The 21,972-nt window shown below is 36.2% G+C and overlaps 3 protein-coding genes across 5 annotated transcripts; 1 reads left to right on the forward strand and 2 right to left on the reverse strand.

The window, feature by feature from the left end:
- Positions 1-1,523: 1,523 nt before the first annotated feature.
- Positions 1,524-7,475, forward strand: LOC145972868 (uncharacterized). Its single transcript, XM_083101885.1, has 8 exons — positions 1,524-1,912; positions 2,056-2,778; positions 2,977-3,245; positions 3,550-3,997; positions 4,094-4,594; positions 4,756-5,006; positions 5,214-5,464; positions 5,543-7,475. The coding sequence occupies exons 2-8, from the start codon at positions 2,665-2,667 to the stop codon at positions 5,824-5,826; spliced, it is 2,118 nt and encodes a 705-aa protein (XP_082958011.1). The 5' UTR covers positions 1,524-1,912; positions 2,056-2,664; the 3' UTR covers positions 5,827-7,475.
- Bcs1 (mitochondrial chaperone BCS1) lies at positions 7,420-9,879 on the reverse strand. The gene is made up of 7 exons (XM_083101890.1): positions 9,180-9,879; positions 8,921-9,112; positions 8,665-8,804; positions 8,392-8,586; positions 8,035-8,268; positions 7,773-7,943; positions 7,420-7,690 (listed from the first exon to the last, which is right to left on the reverse strand). The coding sequence occupies exons 1-7, from the start codon at positions 9,308-9,310 to the stop codon at positions 7,476-7,478; spliced, it is 1,278 nt and encodes a 425-aa protein (XP_082958016.1). The 5' UTR covers positions 9,311-9,879; the 3' UTR covers positions 7,420-7,475.
- Positions 9,880-10,174: 295 nt separating this feature from the next.
- On the reverse strand, positions 10,175-21,890 carry Bicd (Microtubule-associated protein Bicaudal D). Of its 3 annotated transcripts, none has more exons than XM_083101882.1 (8): positions 20,366-21,890; positions 19,695-19,835; positions 18,782-19,618; positions 18,513-18,659; positions 18,236-18,268; positions 17,053-17,488; positions 16,665-16,919; positions 10,175-15,964 (listed from the first exon to the last, which is right to left on the reverse strand). In XM_083101882.1, exons 1-8 carry the CDS (start codon positions 20,579-20,581, stop codon positions 15,684-15,686), a joined length of 2,346 nt encoding a protein of 781 aa, XP_082958008.1. In that variant the 5' UTR covers positions 20,582-21,890; the 3' UTR covers positions 10,175-15,683. The 3 variants fall into 3 exon arrangements, with proteins under 3 accessions (XP_082958008.1, XP_082958009.1, XP_082958010.1); XM_083101884.1 differs by lacking the exon at positions 10,175-15,964 and adding an exon at positions 16,091-16,394; XM_083101883.1 differs by lacking the exon at positions 18,236-18,268.
- Between the last annotated feature and the right edge of the window lie 82 nt (positions 21,891-21,972).

The following is a 21,972-nucleotide window of genomic DNA, read 5'->3' on the forward strand; positions in this document are numbered from 1 at the left end:
TAGGCCAGGTCACACACATAGATAGACAGATTTGATTGGCGGATGTTACCAGTTTGCGATCCGACCCTACATAATCTCTCTTCTATACGATGTCGACACAAATATGACTCTTCTCTCCCTCCTTGCTCCTCAGTCTCACAGTTTCATCTATGCAGTTTTATGTATCGAGTCATCCCGTCCAAGAAATTTTTTCATTCGTTATGTAAGGATTTTGGAAAAATCATATCTTTAATTTATAAGCGTCACATATGTACATTAATTTTAAACATTAATATTAAACATAATTTTAAACAAGGATTGTTTATAGCAAGTGAAATTTGGGCGAGTAATTGAGAAAAAGAAAGAAATTCAGAATTTTCATTTTTAATCTATAACATTATTATTTTACGTCAATTTATAACAATGTTATTTTATTTAATTATAGAAATAATAAGTAATTTAAGAATGTCATTTTTTATTATCGTAAAAGATAATTTATACATCTTATAGAGATGAAGAAATGTTAATGTCAGAAGCAGCTATATGTAATTTTACATTTATTCCACTGAACACCGTCCGACCGACATAATCTGTTTCTACTGTCACATTGGAAACTTATCACTGCTGTTTCTACTATTCACATTGTATTTATAGCGCTTCGTTTCATATTATTTTATAATTTAAATGAAATAAATATTTAATAAAATTTTGCAAGAAAATAAAATATACAAAATGAGCGACATAAACTGTTTCTGTCACATCGAGAACTTATCACTGCTGTTTTTTTACTATTCACATTGCATTAACGCTTTGTTTGTTTCATATTTTCTATAATTAAAATGAAACAAGTATTTAATATATCACAAGAAGAAGAAAAAATATTCCAAATAAGACTCAGTACAAGCAAATATAGTTTTATCAATAAATATATATTTTGTATGATTAATTATGGCGTTATTCTCTTTCTTGTTTCTTATCGTTTTATATTTTTAAATGGGCAAAATTAAAGTAAAATGGTTTAATTAAAGATATACAATTAACAATTAATCGTATGAAAATCTAAAATATATCAAAATGTGAAGTTATTATCAAATTTAATTTGTTATAATTTATTCATTAATTGTGAATATAGAATTATAGAAAAAAATAACAATTATTTTATTCCATGCTTATTGATAAGAAATTTATCTTTATAATGCTTTTTTCAAGAATAATGCGTGTTGCATCTGCAGAAAAAAAGATGTGATCTACAAAAAAGAGATACTCCTACTTTATATTCAATTCAAGTTCATATTTATATTCAAAAAATAATATAATAATATAATATACATATAATTATATATAATGTTTATTTCATGCTAAATACAAGAATTGTGAGAATGCGCGAAGGAGCCGAGAATTGACAGATCTATTAGATGCCTTCACGTGCCGCTGATGCACGTTTCGTAAAAACGCAGCTGACACGTGGATCGCGCGCGAGAGGGACGCGCTTTGTGGGTCAATACAATTCCGGCGAAGGTGGGCGAGCGCGCCCGATCGCGGACCCCGAATAACCTCACTTCTCTGGTACAGTCGCCCGCGAAATTATTGACCATTCAACGCAACGATGCGATTACAGGCGCCTCGATGATCGACGCTTAATCGCCTTCAATCAAATATAATCAAAAATATTTCGGCGACATTGCGTTGAACAAATATATCATATTCATGTCGCAAATCGCGATGTCGATTGACACGACATTTCGATGGAGAATCTCCATCGCGCTTTGCAACATAACCCTTCCACCGACTGTACTTTTCCCGCTCGGTATAGTCCGCGGAATAAATATTGTCTATTGTTGTCGGATCAAGTATTGACTAACGATGTTCATCTTGGCGATTCACCTAAGATTAGGGAGATTGATAACTAAAAAGGCCTGTCGCGAGTCATCATGTAATCATTTCACCAAGAACCTCGCGTAAAATGATAATCCGCCTTTTGCGAATCGATCTTCGCGGACTGTACCAAGGATGACTTGGTACAGTCCGCGGGATTGCAATTGACAACGCGCTGGCTAATCCTCGTGACATTTCCAGCTCGCGGAATAACTGAAAGACAGAGATCCTCGCGCGATCCAGCTGGACGACACGTCGACGTCGCGTTCCTCGCGTACGCCTCGACGTCGCGACGCCTTTAGCGTCGCGGTTGCGACCGGGAGACGCGTCGAGCGGGGACAAAAGAATCTCGACTGACTGTACTCATAGGCAGCGCGGACGGCGGTGGCAGTTGTATTGACCGCGACGAGTGTTTCTTGTTGTGGCGCAGGGCGGGAGGCGCGTCTCGAGGTCTCGACGAGGAGGAGAACCGGCGACGTGGCTGCGGTGCATCGTGATCGTTAAGAACTTGTAGCGCGACCGGGAATCGGACGACGCTGGTCGACAATGTCGGCGATCAGGAAGCGGCGGCGTTCGCCGTTGAATTGAACCTGGCTGCTGCCGCGGTTCTTCGCGCAATCCGAGAATATCCCCCTAGCGCGAGTCGTTCTTGTCCAGGATGCTCGCGAGTGACCGGGAGCTCGGACTCGCGTCTTGAAGGGAATTCGAAAGCGACGTTGGATCGTCCCCTCGTCACGTGGTTCGTGTTCTTTTGCGTACGTCACACGTCGCGTGCGATTTAAATCTCCAAGCCTTTTAAGATCAGTCGAGATGGGCAAGACGAGAGGCGTGCACGAGACCACCCCCGAGTTGAGGAATCGGATGGTGGGAATGTACGAGGCCGGCCTGGGTCTCCGAGAAATTGCCGCCGCGATCAATTGCTCGGTATGTATATCTTGCTTTTCTTTTTCTCAGGTGTCCAGTTTAACAATTCTTATTAATGATTGGAGTACCTGCTCTGCGTATTAAATAGATTTTGATTTCTAAAATTAAGACTATGAGACTTTAATTTGCATGTACTCTGTGTTATTCAGTCCAATAAGATCATAACACTTATTTTATTATAATATGATTGTGTTGCAGCAACGTACGGTAAAGAGATGGTTGAATAGATTTGACAAGGAAGGCACAGTGGAGACACGGGAACGTTGCGGTCGTAAAAGAGCCACTACTTCAGAGCAGGATGAAGCGATTGTTCGTCTAGCTACTCAAACACCTATAACAGCAGCGAAAGCTGTGCTTCCAGCGCTAGGTCTCACCTGTTCTGTGGATACTGTGAGAGAAAGGCTGCATAAAGCTGGAATTCATAATTGGAGTCCTTCGCGCAAATATATGCAAAGGATTCCATTGAGGTTTATATTTTTAAATACAAGATTTTGATTGACTTGTAAGGCTTTTTTATATTATTTTGTGATCACAAAATATAGAATAATATATGTAGAAGTACACATTAGAAACAGATTGAATAAATTTTATTTTGATTCTTTAGCACTATTATATGTTGTATAAATTATAGTATTTATATTATTTAATAGTCAAAAGTATGTAATATTACTTATTTTTTTAATCCAAATTTATTTATTAAATAAAATATCAAAATATATATATAATTTTACTAATATATCTTTTAGTCTAATTGTGTATTTACCTCAATAGTGATGCGGACGGTGCCGCGATTCAGCAGGCGGTATGGCGACCAACCGGCACCCAATTGGGCAAGAAGAAAACTTCCAAGGACTTGAACAAGTCAGAGAAAAATAATACCACTAAAAAAAAGAATCCATCGAAAAAGATTAAATTTTTAGAAGCATATGTTGATAATGGTGCAATATCTGAGACTCTAAAACAAGACCAAAATACTGAACAGCAGCAACAGCAACAGCAAGAATTCGTATTTCCTCAACAAAATCTTCCTCCACCACCTCCTGCACCTCAAGCCACTGAAATGCAAACTTCTGCGCAGCCTCTACCAACAAGTCAGACAGAATTTGGCAATGCATTGGGCCTGGCACAACAATCGCAATCCATCTATCAACATCCGGGGTTGAATATGGTACAAAATTGGCCATTAGATCTAGTACAAGGCAGTCACCATTATCCACAGGTTTGTTTCTTAGCTTGTTTTAGAAAATATAAATGTAGTATATATTATACAGCAAAATAGATTGTATCAAAAATTATTCATATGTATTGCCCATAGGGACAACCAATATCTCATGAGCACTCTCTGCCGCAACAGCAGCAATTGCAAGAGCTGCATACACAGCAGGAACAACAGCATCATGCGCAACAAGCTCAGCAGCATGTACAAGAGCAGTCGCGATTGCAGGATCAATCGCATCAGCAGAATATTCAGAATACTCATCATCATAATCTCGATCAGCAGCAACTGCCAGTAGAACATCAGATTCAACAACGCTTGCACTCTGGCATATCTAGCCCGGAGCAAACAAACACGAACATAGGATCAGATAGTTCTTGTAGTTCTTCTAACGAGAATAGCCAATCATCCGGCGAGCCCTCGCAGAACAAGGAATCGTCAAGAGAAAATAATGGAAAATCGGAACGGCAAAAGAAGAAGAAAAAAGGTGGCAAAGCGAAAGGGACATTGGAGACTAGCGTGGAAATTAGAAATCGCATGATTGGAATGTCTGAAGCCGGACTATCAACTCTGTCTATTGCTCTAGCGATTGATAGATCGGTATGTAAATCGGTAATCTTTGTGCTCATTCTATATTAAATTATATCATAGACATCTCTGACATCTATCGTATATTGTACGAATAGATATAAAAGTTGTATTACAAACTCGAAAAAAAATAATACAGGAGATTTACATGGACGTGATTTTGAATTAATCAGGAACGTACTGTTAAAAGATGGTTAGAACGTTGGCATAAGGAAGGCAATGTGCAGACGAAGGAACGAAAAGGCCGACGTCGAATTACTACCAAGGAACAAGATGATGCCATCGTCGCGATGGCGACTCAGCATCCTCTCACCGCCGCTAAATACGTAGCACCTGCGCTAGGTCTAAAATGCAGCGTGGATACAATTAGAGAGAGGCTTCACAAAGCTGGGATACACAGCTGGAAATTAGGCAAAAAGCAAGGGTTAGAGTGTGAATTATGATATATTTCTTTTCCAATCGCGAAGATATATATTTCTCAGAAATATTCCTTTAGAAATTTTTGTCTATAGAAAGATAGATTATACAATATAGACTAAATTCTAGAAAATCTATCATTTTTCTATAATTTTCAAACATTTTTTTAATACAAAAAATAAAATGTAATTAAAGGTAATATATTTTTTTTTAGAGAAGGAAATGCAGTCCACACTGTTCACTTGTGGCAACCAAGTGGTAATCGCCCTAACAAACCGAAAATGCCCGGTGAAAAGAAAAAGAAGAGTACGGGTAATAAAAAACGCGATCAGATAACGAACAATAGTCAGAAACGCATCGCGCGGAAAAAGAAAAACGATGAATCGTCGACACTGAAGCCGGCTCCGCCCCCAGCGAACATGATACCGGAACAAACCGTATTGCCATTCCATAATCCTGGAAACAGTAAGCGTCATCGAAATGTTATTAATGATATAATACGACATAATTATCTTTTAATCTCTAAAAATCACTCTTTTTCAGTGAATTACACTTCAGGCCCTAACATAATGACAACAGTGCATAATATTACCGCACTGCCGCAACTACCTCCGCCACCACCACCACCACCGGCGCCGCAACCGATGCAACAGCAGCCGATGAGTTCGATAATGCCACAAAGACCGGATTGTAGGCTAGCACCGACCATAGTTCCGCCCGTGTCAAGTAATTCCGGTGTCGCCTATCCATCGTGCATGGTCGGCGGTAACGGTCATATGGAGCAAACAGATCCTTTAAATTATGAGCCGTATATTTGGAGTTTTTAAATATCAGTAATGACAATCTAAATCACTTGCAGAAGATTTGAATGAAAAGGAAATGTGCATTTGAGCAAAATTTCGCTTTTATCGATCTAGAATTCTGCAACATTTTGTTTTTATAAAAAAAGAAACTGAAAATATTTAAGAATCAGTGATATACAAATCCTGTCAATTTTATATTAGAAATTTTTTTGCACGGTTTAACTTGTGCACAAATGCAATATTAGAAGATACAATCTGTATATGTGGATGAGGAAAGTTTGATGAGTTTATTGTTATATCTGTGAGAGAAAAAAGAGAGAGAGATTATATTAACTTAAGAATTTTTATGGTAACATGCAGTGCATTTAAATCAATTTAAGTAAATCAGCATAAAGATAGGACATGTACATATAGAATACATATAGAATCGTGTAGAATAGCTGAAACGTACATCACGACGTTTATTTTGCTATGATATATCTCGTCTCTTTAAATATGGAGTCATAAACAAAATCGTATTATATATATTAAAAATCAATATTTATACACAATATACGATTAGACTTCATTAAATTAAGAGTATTTTATGTTATTTTTAATGGTTTGATAGAGAGAGAGAGAATACTGAATATCAAATTCAGTAAAAAGTTTTTACGGATGAATTATCAATAACTAAAATGGAGAATAGAAAACCCAAGAAACTTTAGCAAATTCTCAGCAATAGATCTATTTTCGATATGTGCTATTTTTTTTTCTTGTAAGAGTATTCATAGATGATTTTACATAAAATGTGTATATTCTGATATATATTTTTAATTATTATATATATGAATCTGCTTTGAAATTATAGTACAAATTGGCATGTTCCAGTCAGAATAGTAAATCAACTTCAAAAGGCTGCCAAAATACTTACATTTAACATATAAACTGCCTTTTCTACTTATATTTATATGCTACATACATCACTTTTTTTTAATAATAAATATAGTGTTGCCATTATATATGTATATTATTACAAGACTGTTTTTTCTATACAAGTATGCTTGCCAGCTTTTCTGACAAGTAACATCTGACTAAGAATTATTTGTATTGCAAGAAAGATTTTTGTTACGATACTTATATTTTTTTTTATTTTTTCTCTTTTTTTACAAAGCAGTATTCATATAGTTCGTCCATATACAATTACTGGTGGTACAAATGCAAAGTAGTGCACTAGAGAAAGTTACACACGAGATATTGTAGAAAGATTTTGTCTGATATTTCAAATGTTTTCATTTTCATTTTACAATAACATACAAAAGAGTATTATGTACATTCACATTTTATAAGTAAATACATCGCGTTTTTCACGCGTGACACATACACACACACAATACACATCACACACTCTAGGTTGTTGAAAATATTTCTATTAATTTTGTAACACATCACAATAAATACTATAAAGTTAACAGAAATATTTCCAATAATGTTTTCATTGAGATCTTTATTCATTTTATATTTGTTTCATAAAAGAAAAAAAAATGATTACTATCTACTCTGAATACTGTACTTTGCTGGTCTTTATGAATAATAAAGTATCTTTGTACAGAAGGGGGATATTAAAAAATCCACATATATCTTAGTCAACATGTACTTTTACTTTGAAATATAGCTACAGTTTCCATTTTTTATCATATGAGTTCCCAAATTTGTGTAACGTTATTTATGACCGCTTCGGGATTATTTTTATGGAACATAAAGTATCCCTGAATCTGTGCTGGACTAACATTTCTTTTAAAGGACATAACGTTCTCCGCAAATTTTTTTGCAAGCTCCCCAGGATCCTTACCTGGTTCCTTGTAAAATCGTAAAAACATTTGTTCAACTTGATTTATGCTACACCAACCTAAAAAAATGTGATAATGTGATTATACGAATTTCTCAATAAGCATTCTTAATATATTTCCTACATATTTCTACATATATACCAATATATTCTTTGACATCCACTCTGCCTGGCCTAACAAGTGCAGGATCTAATCTGTCTAAATAATTAGTTGTCATAAATAATATCCTAGCTTCTGTGGAAGCTACACCATCCAAGCAGTTTAATAAACCGCTAAATGTTACTCTATTGAGACCATCATATGCTGCTTTAACTAAAATATTGAAAACAAATATATATCAAAGTAATGATAATTATTTTTTTATGTTACAATATTTTGTTTTTTTGAGGAGCAATATATATACCCTCCTTAGATTCTTCTCTGCTACTAAAAGCAGCATCAATATCCTCAAGCAGGATAATAGTCTGCTGTGGAGCCACTGCTAATAAGTGATTTAATCTGTCATCCGTTAAACCTCTCTCGGATAAATTTAAAACGCATATACCGCGTTCTAATTCCCCGGCTAGCGCGGTAATGTATGAAGACTTTCCACATCCTGGAGGTCCATGTAACAAATAACCTCGACGATACGGAATTCCTAAAAAGATTGACTTTTATCAGAAAAAAGTAATATGAGGAGAAACCATATTAATTTTTAATCTCATTGATATATCAGGTGCTTATCATCAAAGCAGAAAATATTAGAATTGATTTTGAATACCTCTTTCACTGTACCATGATGGATTATCAATGAATTCCTGACAATCGCTTATTATTCTCTCAGAAACGCCGGTATCCAAAACGACAGATTCCAATGGTCTCTTCTTCTTAGCATGTCCAAACTGCCGCCACTCACTTCCCATAGCAGTGTACATTATAGTTTTTCCCTCGTGCTCTTTCAAAGCCATCTGTCTGGCTATACAGAATGAAGAATTGCTTCTGATTTCTTGGTTTGTTATAATGTATCTGTAAATATATTTTGCAAGAACTCAACCTTCTTCAAGAATACTAAAGTATATGCTTTTGTCTTTGCCAAATGCTGTCAACTGTACGGTTTCCCATGGTATACCCATATGTAGATCTAAAGTCTGTTGTTCCCTTGTTCTTTGAACCTTTATCCAATTTCCCTTATATCTGCAAAAATGAGAAAAAATTAGATTTTAATGCATCAGATAAAATCATGATTAATATTTTTCATAGTATATTTTATAAAGGACAAAAATATAAGAGATCTGGAAATATTCTCTTACCTGAAGAAATGAGTTCCTATACTTGGAATAAAATCATATTTGGTTTTCACGTGACCAGTTTCTTTCAGTTCAAAGCTAGTTTCCACAGAGAGATGTTGCGTCTTTCTTGCACCTTTATGTGTGATCCATTGCAGAAGCCACTGATAGCTTTTATCACGACATGGCACTTCCAGAGTGATCATATAATGCCGTCTGTAAATAAAAAACAATAACAATAATATGATTTACAGAAAACTTAATAATATTTATGATACAATACCTGAATAGCACAGCTCCAAACTGTACTCCTTTTCTCAACAAAGCAGCTCCAGCCCCAAGTCCAAAAAGACCAAAGCCAGCACCAAAGTAAGGATTATCGGATAAAGCTTGTATATATTCGACAAATGTCATGATGCAAACTAATATTGTACAATTTTCTTATATAAATAATGATACAAAAATTACACTATATTATATATAGATTAATTAGCAATTTCTCTTTGTGTGTGTTGGACATTTATTCAATCAAGTCTTTCAATTACAGTGATCATTTTAGTTATATAAACAGAAACAAGATGTGCAACCATGAGTAACTGTAATTGTTTTTCTCTTTTTAGAGTCTTCTAGCACATTTATCACTAGACTGTAAAAAAGTGATGTAGTACATTTACTATTGTACTTCTTCTTATGAATTTATTTGCCTCAAATTATTTTCTCAGTGCTATATACAAAATCAACTTTTTTTTTTCCTCGCGTCACCGGATGATGACTATTAATGTGTCTTCAACCTGTCCTTCCAGGTTATGTGACACACTGTGTATTATTTCTGTTATTTTAAATAATCTTGCCTATTTTTTTTATAAAGTACAAAATCAACTACAATACATTCAAAAGTATTGCACGCTAGTCGAAGAGAATCAAAAATACATGCAGAAACCTTATCCTCTATCAGAGATAAAGTAGCGATCAATTACCACCGCCGATAAAAAAATAATTACATTCTGTTAATTCTGTATATTTTATTTTAACAAAATAGTTGTCAAATTATTTGTTATAAGATTGCCGATTAATCTGAAAATTATCAATTATGATACGTAAATATTTAGACACGATATCTTCAAGAGCTATATTTTAAAGTTTTCCCTCAAATTAAATAAATAATTTCAAAGCATATACACAAACATACACGTATATATTCTTATATAAATAATTACAATAATAATAAAGGATGTGGGAGATAGATAGATAATTATAATAATAATAAGGGAAAATTAATCATGTTACAAACGATTATATTTCACTTTATGTTACAAAAAGAATCTCCACTACGTATAATGTACTATTTAATAACGTCAACTCCAGGTACCACAAATGTGGCTTGAATACGCAACTCTTCCTTTGTCTCTCTTTTTTTCGATTTTTTTTAAATTTTTTATCTGTAAATAATATTACTGAACATCTACTTAACTGCTACATTCGATCTAATTTAAAACGTCTCCGTTCCAATTATTTGTCAAACGCGGGACAAAAATCATTCAGGTGCTATAAATAATTGGTTCCGAATTTTTTTCTCCTTACGATTTAACAATTAATGTGCTATAATAGCTACAGAGAAAATATAATGCTCGTTGAGACCTTTGCATAATATATATATGTATGTATGTATAAATCGTTTTCGCTAATCTCTGCGAAATTTGGTACGTTTTCATATAATGTATTATTGATGCCGTAACGCTAGAGTGCATTTACAATATATACAACATACAATGTTCTGGGTCCATGATTAAGTATAAGGCAAAACCAAGTTCGCGATAAAAATATTTTTTTTCAATAAAAAATAGCATTAGTTTCTTAAAAAAAAATTCATCAATAAATTCATTCTATCTCCCTACAAACTGATCGAAATGCAACATCAAATATAGAACACTATGAATATACGTTAAATAAAATACTTATCATAAATACATAAACATTATTATATTAAGATTGTTAAATTTATAACTATAACTCGAATGTATCAAATTAATTGAGCTATTTTATACCTTAGAATATAATTAACATTTAAATCGTCTATAATTAGCATAATATAACAAAATAGTAAGTAATTTCTGGGAGCAAAATTTGATTGAAAAAAAGAGATTCTTAATAACTGAAATAACAACTGAAACGTTACGTCATTCTGCAAATTTGTGAACATTGTTTGAAACGTATCTTGTATATCAGAGAAATGATTTTTATAGTTTCTTGTATGTCACAATTAAAATATCTTACCACAATAATGCTATATACAAGAAACAATACACATAATATCGGTTGGTGACAGTTCACAAATTCGCAAAATGCTATCTAATAACGCTGTTCAGCTTGCTCATCGATAATTATTGCCAAGAGATACATATTTCTGTCAATGAGTGTAAAAATATTCCGCACAAGTGCAACATGGACCCGATTTAAGTGCGATACATCCAACGTCGTCGGGATGTTTCGTGCACGTCATTACATCAAGAGATTTCTCTCTCAGAGTCCTCCTCCTAGAGAAATAGTTTCAGCGCACATTACGCAGTCGATTAATCTCTTAGTCTACACCACGTTACAGCTAGTTGGACTCGTTTATTTGCGAGCCTTACATTTTTTTCTCTCTTTCTCTTTTATTACTCCTAGTCTCACGTATCGTGATCTAAACGCACCATCATCGGGAGATTCGCCGAACGGGACGCAATGAGAACTTTTGTGGAAGCCTTGAGCATAAATCTGTTCGCCTTTCCAATCCTTTTACCAATCTTCAACGAGCAGATTCTGATATTATTGTTTACAATGTGCCTCTTCTTTTAGGTTTTCTCTCTAAATTACTTAATTCGGTTGGTCTCAAATTCGTTCTGTTTCTCTCTCTTTCTTTAGTTTATAGTCTTAAATACGACCTTGATAAATAATTCGGTACAAGTTGCGTATTTTCTTCAATCCTTCTCAAAGAATATAAAATTATTACACAAAGAAATTTTACAAAAGACATACATTTTAGCCAGGCATTGAAATTACCTATAAATCTATAAATAATTTCAATGTCTTTTTTCACTATCTTTTTTATATTTATATTCATAGTAAAAAAAGTAAAGAATTCAAGAGAAACATAATTGTCTTTTTTCCGAAGAAAAATTTGGAAGAATAATGAGCAAATAGAAATTCACGGTGCTGATATGCAACCTTTTACGACATAGAGGAACTTTATGGAGGACGCTAAATGTACAGAAGGGCCTTAATATCGGACTCCTTCGAAAGGACAGAATTACTTTTGGTAAAAATTGTCAAAGCTATGCGCTACCGCGACTGGACGCTCACATTCATCAATTTTTTAACGATCCTTCGGAGACCGTGCTTCGTTATTGCATTTCTTTCAAAAATCAATTAACAAGCAAAATATTTAACGTACAGCTAAATAGATATAACAAGAAACTGCACAGATCCCCTTATTGATAAAAGACATCTGTTTCTAAAAATTTAACTCCTGATATCACATAGCTGTTAAACACGAATAATCATGCGCAATCTCCGAATTTCTTACAATTATATTTTATATTGTAACATTACAATACAGATTTATAAGTTTTCTAATACCTCTCTCTGATACTAACGTCTCTAGTCGCGATGTAGCGCGGACGGTTGAGTCGAGGACGAAATTTCTCGTGAAAAATAGTGTGAGGACAGTTTCTCGAGAAAAGGAAGAATTTTTTTGTCCGGCTCATTCCCGACGATGATGCGTGACGAGAAGGGAAGGGACGGTGGTCTGAGATTGGCTCGGTTTATGGATATAAATTAGCCTGACCTGTGTCTAGCGCCTAAGTATACGAATCTTGCAAAATTCTCTTTCATTTTACTCTCTTGGAGAATTACATAATATTTCAGAATAATTATACAATTACATAGAATTATTTAGGATCAATTGCACCAATCTATATTAAAATGTTTAAGCGTTAAAATAAATGTTTTTTATTTTCTTGTCTATGTATTATATAATTAAAATCTCTCTAGGAGATAAGAATCGTTCAACAAAGTCAGTCGATTTGTTATAATTTAATAAAAGTTTGTTAGATGTTTGCAATCGACTAATAATAAACAAATAAATTAATAATTATTGCTAATCCGTGTATTATGGTTTAAGAAAAATATTTAAGACTGGCGAGAAATTAGAAATTCAATATAGGAAATAAATCATAGAGAAAATAAAAATCTGAAAAAATGCTTTATTCCGAATATCAACATCGAATATCGTCGACGTTAAATTGTATAAAATGAGAAATAGGATCTTCATTCGTGATACACGTCTTAGACACAGGTGACGCGCGATATAAAGACGACACGATATAGATATATTATAATAGTGATAATTAATTAATTAATAAACGCTCGATAAATTCTCTTTAGGTATTTGTCTTATCGCGAAGTCGACAGGCAATGATTAGGACAATAAATATACAATTGCACTAATAATAAAAGATAGCAATAATAATAATAAATAGTAATAATATATAGCAATAGCCATGATAACAGATTTGATTGAAGCCAATTCATGATAGCATTCAGTTATAAATATATGCGCAAATTTATTTGCACAGAATGCTCCATTACGTTCAATGTATCTCAATTATATGTGCACATCTTAACAATTATGATAATCAACTATTAAATATATATGTAAAAAATATATATATATATAAAATAGTTAATATATGTATAAAATACTAATATCGACACTGCTCAGAAGTTTCACAATATATCGGGCAGTTACATAATCGAGTGTTTTACTTGGAATGACTGCTTTACGCAACGGCGGACTATAAATTATAAATCTATGTATCACTAGAAGAGAACGGACATATTTACGGAAAATGTCAAAGTAAAAGAGCATTCTGCGAAATGCACTGAGCACACTTTTATCACGATACTTACACTTTCACAAAAGTGACAAGATAGCGATAATCAATAAAAACTAGTAATCGGAGCTATATGCGTGCGTCCTTTTATAAAATAAAGAACCTTTTCGTGACCCCGTCGAGATCAGCGATTATTATGCGTCAACGAACTATTAAAAGTGCATACAAACACTTTACGTTACAATAAAAAATGTATACATAGGAATAAATATAATGATAAAATTCGTATCGAATAGCTGCTTCGAATACAATAATTAGATGTAATACTTAACTCCAGTAAAAAACACGATAAGAAGTGTAAATTCAACAAGCTGCCAAGAAATCAATGATTTAAAGCCCGTTTAGGCCGCATTTACTACAATAAAATTGTTAACAAAAGAACGAGGTACCGTACATTGCATATTCTATAGCTAATAACGAGATTGTGAAAACGTATACCGATCTTCAACGATAAAAGATAATTATTTGTAATATCTTGGAACTGAAACAATCAACCCCGTGTCTCGAAAGTAGAAGAAAATGTCGTGGATGAAGCTGTCTAAAATCATGAGTCTAAGATTTAAAAGCTTAATTTCTTTAACGTAATTTTTCTACTAGAGATAACAACAACTGACATTTTTCATAATATTACTTTTCTTTAGTATTCATGTGTAGTTCTTTGATTATTTTTCAAAACATAGAAGATAGCATCGGTTGTTCCATTTCCAACATATCGAAATATTTCTATGATCCGATCGAATAAGAAATGGTTCGTGCATAAAAAAAATTAATCACCAAATAAGAGGGCGTGGATAGATCTATTGATGCATTTGAGTGTCATTTCTGTGGCGGAGATGTGACCTGAGGTATCCTACTTGGAAGATAGGTTCCCCTATTGGTTTTTTTATCGTTTAAAATTTTCAAATCTACTTGCTACTACGATATTCCATTTCGCTACTTTGATTATAAACTCTACCGGTCACACGCGCGAGATATTAATATTGTCTCTATGTGGTATGTAATGTAAAATTTGCCGTTTTCCGCACTAACTACAAACGATATACGTTTCTTTCATGCGTCTTCTCCTTTTAATATACGTTTTTGTCCTTGATGAAACGTTTCGGAGATGATTATCATGCTATATACCAACCATCAACAGAATATCCTCTAAATCGTCGAGGCGATAATGAATATGTTAGAGTACATAATAAATAAGCGTGCTAAAGCAATGATAGAACACAAAAATCAAAGTTTAAAATGTAGAGCTTTTTCTCTGTACAAAACGATCGAGAATGGATCGTTCGCGTTAATCTAATGCACTTGACAGTTTAACGCAGCTAAACGCGTATCATAGAACGTAGAATTCGCCTTAAACTCGCACGCGGCGACTCCGCGAACCGCGGACACCCTCAACGAAAGTGTATATCCTACACTCCTTAAATTCTTCTAACAATAGTGGTAACACAAGGCAGAGACTCCCTAAAGAGACTCTATGATATGGAGCAAAATTCGTAGAGTATGAAACTGAACATTTCGAAACCTTCAAAACGTAGCCAATTTATTTCCCGTTTACCGAGCACGATTCTCTCCCGTATCTAGTGAGGACGGCGTCATCATTTCCTTTTTTTCCTCAAACACTTATCATGTGTCGCGTCCATCTCTTTGTAAAAATACGTTTCACAGAATTTGCAGCAACGATTATTGTGATGTACATGTACCGTGACTGCGGGAAGTCTCTCTAACAAAGGAGAAGTCAATTGTATACTCACTACACACAATCCTTCGGCCCCAACGACAACGAGCGGTAGAAAAATTCGAAAAGGTTTTCAAAATTCTCGCTTCTCTCAGAATATCTTACTCCACATCTTCATCATTTTCTAGAAGAAATCTCTGCCTAAGTGGGGACGGTTCGTCTGTTGCGACAGTCGCGGTCTACCGCGTCCGTTTGCGCCGGCGGCGTGTCTCCTGGTATTCCGCAGTTCCCGATCGACTTCGAGTTCCTCCAGCTTCATGGTGAGTCCGAGCTTCTGTTGCACTGCTAACCGCAGCAATTGGTTCAGCGTCTTCCGATCGTCCTCCGCCACGGCAAGCTGCCGCTGAAGCTCATCCACTTGCGTCACGTATTCTTCGCAGCGTGCAGCAAACATTGCACGCAGACCTGGAGAGCGTATGGTTAGAGCAGGGTTTAACACAATATAGAGATAAGCGGACGAGATAGAGATATGCATATTAAAGAATTGCAAGCATGTTCAATTTTGGGAGATTGGATATTAAGCTTCGTATATAATAATCGAAAGCCATTCAATATATTATGTACAAATATCATGTATAAATATTATGTACATGTAATCATGAAATGTTAGAAAAGAAATATACACAAATAAGAGATCAGGTACACATCGACAGTTTATACATTACGTTTTTTTAAACGAGCACTTGACTAGTCACATTTTAGAGAGAAATATTACATTTGACAATATACATTTGTTGACTTTTTTAGGCAATACAATAATTATGGCATAGACTCAGAGCGTTCGAAAAGTCGATTGCGATACTCCACAGAATTAACAACACTGCATTTATTAAGGCTAATAGCAAACAATTTGTAATGGATGTGTTAGTAGGAGGATGTTAGCATGCGGAACAAAATAGAAAAAAAAGTTACATTATTGAATTTCAATTTAATAAAGTATAGGTTTTGTAGAATAATTTTTTAAAAGGGATAGGTTTAGCAAAGATTCACATAGCAAATGTCATCTAATCTATATAACTCTATCTTAATGTAATTTCTTTAAGAAATATTTTTTTAAATCAAATTTCTACTTGTACAACAAAAACAGAAAAAGTTAAATACTCACTCGAAAATGTCGCGGCGTTTTCCTTCAACATTCTAAGCTCATTCCTTAATTTGAGCATTGTCTCGTTAACGATACTCTTCTCGTTTTCGTATTTGCTCTTTAAATTCGTTAACGCTACTTCTGCCGTATTTTTATTTGATTTAAGCACTGTTCTTAAGGTAGCAACCTGCTCCCGTTTAGCGGACAGCAAGGCCTTTAATCTAATGACTTGTTCTTGAAGATCTGCTACTTCCGCCTTATTCTCATTGACAGAAGCTGAGAAGAAAAATTCAATTTTCAATTTTAAAAAAATTAGAAATTGATTTACTGATAAGAAGAGAAACGTATTTTTATATTTTTTAAACAACAAAATAAGCTTTTGTTTAGCAAAGTTTAGGAATATACTTACTTTCGCAAACATTACAGATGGTGGGCTGCATCCCCTTAACTTTGGACAATTCAATTGTGTGTTCTACAGCGCTTCTAAGATACTTTATTTGGTCCATCGCGGTCTCTATGTGCTTTGCAATTTCTTTTGATTTGCTGAGACTTTCTAGATCTTTAATCTTGATGTCGGTCTTGAATAGAGTTCGACACCAATCCATCTTACCGTTCTCCTCTTCCTTTTCGGGCACAATCTCCGATTTCTCGTGATCCAACACCACTCTCGAGGGAGTCTCGCCGTTAACGGTACACACGTGATGATAGAGCTGTGCGAGCTCGTCGGATAGGTTCTGCAAATTGTTCTGAGCAGAATCGAGGAAACCGCCCGCTTCCGCGGTAAGTTTTGACAAGGTGAATACGTCCGATTCGAGCTGCATGCTCCTTTGTTCAGTATCCAAGAGCTGAAACGAAGGATGAGGAAATATCAAGCATGCATACGAAAGCGCGAGATCAGTCGCAATAAATGCGTTAAGTGCAGTTTTTACTTGATACTGCGCGTCTATCGGAAATTTATTCGCGAGACGAAATTCGCAAAATTCGGATGAATTTGTTTACGTTCGCGTTCGTAAATTCTGCAAGTAATAGCAGAGATATTTTGCGCGAATGTTCAATACGTTTGCAGATATCTGATTTCTTTTTCTCTTCGAATATCGTGCAAAGACAAGCTGGGCGAATTTCACGATCGACATGCTACGTTAGATGCGCACGAAGTTTACGTATAAAAAGAAGAGAGTGATCGATTCCGAATTCTCGTTTCTAAGCATATTCTATCTCAAAAGCCACGGTGCATAGCGGATCCGTACGTCATTTCTTTCGAGCAATGACACTTTTGGTTTAAACGCGCTTGATGCGTCGATCCATGCGTGAGACTAAATGCGAGAGTCCATGGGCGCTCGAAGAAATGATGCAATTCTCAAACATGGATCTACATTCAATGGAATGATGGTGAAATCGTCAGTAGCTTCGAAAATGTGTACGGTTAAATATACGAAGAAGTATGAGAGATGGAAAGCGATATATGTATATATCGAGCTGTTAGGACATTGAGAAGCAAGTATTCATTGTACGGATCAATTAGAGGAGCCAACAAGACAAATTGTTATTGAAATATCTGGTAAATACGTCAAAAGGATCACACGTAATCCAACCTTTTCTCGAAGGCTCTTCTCTGACTCGGGTATCTGAAACGCCATAATTTCTATTCAAAGTCTAAGTTTTGTACGTATGATTGCACCAGTATCAGTATTGCACATATTTATATTCTTACCATTAGAGCAAACTCTTGTGTTCTTTCTCTCTCATTTTTCATTATATCTTATAGCATAGTCTGTTAACTTACATCTTTCCTCTTAACCGCAAGTTTTACGATAATGCTGTTATATAATGCATTTCTTTTAAATATATAACATTGAGATAAATGCGTACCTTGTTTCTCAAATTTGTCAGCTCTGTTCTTAGCTGTTGCGTGGAATCGGATACGGTTAAACCGTTCTCCAATTCTGCCAGATCTTTCTGCAACTGATTAACCTCGCGAGCGGACATGGTGCTCCATTGATGATATTGTACAATAGCCTGTCCCAAACAGAAATAGTGTCACTATTATAATATTTGTCAAATAAATGTTATTTTTAATTATTTTCTTGACATATCATAAAATTAAAAACCTTTTACTAGTAAAAGACATGTAAATATACCTGATTGAGTTTATCCAATGTTGCTTCTTCGCTCTGCTTTTCCGGCAACTTTGAGTGAAGATGATGCAACGATTGCACATGCGCTGCCAGCTGCACTATTCGTGCAACGAACGATTGCAATTCCGCCTGGCTCTTCTCGACTGCGTACTGTGACTCGCGTAGGTTTTGCGTTAAATGAGCTTTCTCGGTCTCCGCGAGTTCCAATTGCTTTTCCAATTTCTTCAATTCGTTCAAATGAATCTCGGAGAATAGATCGACCTGTTTGTCGGTCGCAGACGTGCCTGGTTCCTGCGTCTTTAGATCCGCCTCGATTCTACGCAGCGCAGGCGAATCATCTTCGCCGTCGCTGCATATCGTCTGATCCTCCGTGATACCTCGAATGGAAAGCGCGAGGTTGCTGAGATTGTAGATCGATTCGCTATTGATTCTCTGATCTAACTCCTTCTTCAGGGCGTACTTGGCCTCGCGCTCCGCCTGTAGAGACTCCAACGCTTCTTCCATCTGCTTCTCCGCTATCTTCTTCAAGTTTGTCAGTTCTTCCACTTGGCTGTTTAGTAGCTCGACCTCCTCCGTGAGTCTTCGAATTTCATGTTTGGCACCCTCAAATTCTACCTGACTGGATCGCAAACCCGACACTTGCTTCTGCAGGGAGATATTTTCGTCCTCCAATTCGGAGTAATCCTGAAGCAGACGGGTCTCGCGGAACCTGCAGTCCCGTAACTTTGTCCGCAACGATTTACGTTCCGTCTCTGCTTGCTGGTGATCTTTGCCGACCTCCTCGCGTTCCTGCAGCGCGTGGTCGCGTTCCGCTTCCACTCGTTCCAACTCATGACGTAACTAAAGACAATTTATAACATTTTAAAACGACAATCTCATTTCCTACAAATCGATAACTGTGTGAATTGATATAAACCTGTTTTGTTTCGTTTTCCAATTCAATAATCTGCAACTGCAGAGATGTTTCCCGGGCGGCACTCTCACTAAGAAGACTCTCTTCTTGTTCGATGCCAGTCTTTGCAGTTATCTTTGTGGTTGTCTGGAACTTTGCGAGGGCCTGAAATAACAATATATATTTTATATTAAGAATGACTATATATTTTTATATATAATTATTATCGAGAGTATGATAAAAATAATGAGAATAATTGATTAAAATCTTATAAAATCTTATAAAAATTTACTTTTTTGAATTACAATAGATTTAATTGCAAACATATATCTTCTTAAGAATGGAACTTTACCAAGAAACTGTATACTGTTATCGTACATTGATTGTCTGACGTAGGTGCACTGAATGAGTTATTCTATAGCGCATGTATTCTTTTGACATATGTATTCATTCAGTGCACGTCAAATTAAGATAGTTACTTTTTAGATAAAAATAGATATTCTATTTCGCAATTACTGGTGACTAAATCTTTACTCTACTAAGCTCGCTCGCATTCCTTATTTGTCCTATTACGCTTAATCGCCGCCCTCGGGAAAATTGTTGCAAGGACAGAATAAATTTTCTCCTTTCTCGCTCTCTTTCTCCCTCTCGCGTGATCGGGCGTGTCGAGGGAAAAGTCCGGAACTCGTACTAACCTCTTGCGTGATTTCCAGCTCGTGCTTCGTGTTTTCGTAGAGGGCCTCGAAGTCGTTGCATCGCTGCTGCAGGGCCGACTTCTCCTCGAGCAGCGCGAGTCCGTATTGCGCCGATTGTATCTTCTCGGTGGAGGCCAAGTCGAGCTCGCGCGACAGCCGTTCGATCTCGGTTCTCAGCTCCTCGAGGACGACCTCGTCGACGGCAGTGGCGGCCATCGCTGACGATGATGATAAACGACGACGACGACGACGGCAGTGCTCGTCGCGATGTTGCTGTCACTCTCTTCGTCCTCCTCCTTCACCTCGTCACCCGCACCACCTCCAGCACCTCGTCGTCGTTATCGGGACAAATGGACGCCGATCGCCCGACGCATCCTTCGGTAATCGTCGATCAGGCGCGTCGTGTTCGCTTCTTCCCCCGCGAATCAACGCGTCGTCTCGTCCCGTCACGTCACCGTCACGTCACGTCACGTCTCGTGTAGCTACCTCCTCGCTTCGGCGGGACGCGCGCGACCAGGCCGGTTCTCTTCCTCCTCCTCTTCACATCCTACCCGCGACGCGAGAACCACCGTCGCGAGCCACTCGCCGATTTTGACAGACGCGACGCGATAGACCAATCAGGGGGAGGCGCGGACGGGCCGGGCGAGAGGGGGATCGCGCGAACGCAACCGGATGCGCGTTCGCGGCGTCCGGTTCGGTCCTTTAACCCGTTTCGGTATTCCTTTTGTCCACGCGCGACAGCACGAAGGCCGAGATTTTCTCTCTCTCTCTCTCTCTCTTTCTCGGCAGGAAAATTTATTTTTTTTTACCGTCTCCGTTCGCGCGCTTATCGAAATGAGTTTCTTTTTCTTATCAACGTTTACGCTTCGATGCCCCGGGCAATTATTTATTCCCGCTCGAATATTATCGTTCGTTCGACTGTCCATTCGATTATTTTTTTTTATACTTGTTCGTTCATTAGTTTTCAGATTCCTCTCGCGATAAGGTGCGTGAAAAATATATGCGATTGGAAAGTATTATTGGCAAATAATAAGAAAGAATGCACATTTAATTAACCGCTGTTGAGTATTTTAGATATTTTTTTTTACGGATACCTTATTTTAGAGCATTTTTTCTTTTTTACTAATTTATTCCATGATATTGCAAAAATCTCTGCATAAGTAAAATTTAAAATTCACGTTGAACTTATCATTTAGCCTACTAATTTAGCAAATTATTGTTGATAAAATCATTTATAATCTCGCAAGAGAATATTTTTTCACACAATAGTACACTATTATAACCGCGACCTCTAAAATGAAATGCGTGAAATCCGTGAGAAAAATATGACAATTGTTAGATGAACGTTGGCAGAGTTTATTACTCATCCACGATGACACGCAGAGTGCGTAGATCCAACTTTCGGAGCATGCGTGCATCGGTGCGATTATATAATCCTCCTTTATATGCAAAGTCAACAATCACACACTAATACGTTATCGCGATCGTTGAAATCGCAAACCGTGAACTCGCCGGTGGGCGACCTGTGAAAAGATTAACAAAAATTCAGAGGATTAGAAAGGATAAGATTACCATCATCGAGACACGATCCGACATTCGCCTCTGAA

This window comes from Camponotus vicinus, unplaced genomic scaffold, assembly GCF_025532165.1.
Source record: "Camponotus vicinus isolate PSW18456_S1 unplaced genomic scaffold, iyCamVici1.0 SCAF_6, whole genome shotgun sequence".
In the NCBI taxonomy this organism is placed as follows: domain Eukaryota; kingdom Metazoa; phylum Arthropoda; class Insecta; order Hymenoptera; family Formicidae; genus Camponotus; species Camponotus vicinus.

Coding starts and splice junctions, on each gene's coding strand:
- LOC145972868 (XM_083101885.1), top strand. CDS start 2,665: ATGGGCAAGACGAGAGGCGTGCACGAGACCACCCCCGAGTTGAGGAAT. Junction 2,779..2,976: donor CCGCCGCGATCAATTGCTCG/GTATGTATATCT, acceptor ATTGTGTTGCAG/CAACGTACGGTAAAGAGATG. Junction 3,998..4,093: donor GCAGTCACCATTATCCACAG/GTTTGTTTCTTA, acceptor TATTGCCCATAG/GGACAACCAATATCTCATGA.
- Bcs1 (XM_083101890.1), bottom strand. CDS start 9,310: ATGACATTTGTCGAATATATACAAGCTTTATCCGATAATCCTTACTTT. Junction 9,113..9,179: donor TTTGGAGCTGTGCTATTCAG/GTATTGTATCAT, acceptor TTTTATTTACAG/ACGGCATTATATGATCACTC. Junction 7,944..8,034: donor CAGAGAAGAATCTAAGGAGG/GTATATATATTG, acceptor TCAATATTTTAG/TTAAAGCAGCATATGATGGT.
- Bicd (XM_083101882.1), bottom strand. CDS start 20,581: ATGGCCGCCACTGCCGTCGACGAGGTCGTCCTCGAGGAGCTGAGAACC. Junction 18,269..18,512: donor TGACAAATTTGAGAAACAAG/GTACGCATTTAT, acceptor ATGGCGTTTCAG/ATACCCGAGTCAGAGAAGAG. Junction 17,489..18,235: donor AGAAGAGCCTTCGAGAAAAG/GTTGGATTACGT, acceptor CCTTCGTTTCAG/CTCTTGGATACTGAACAAAG.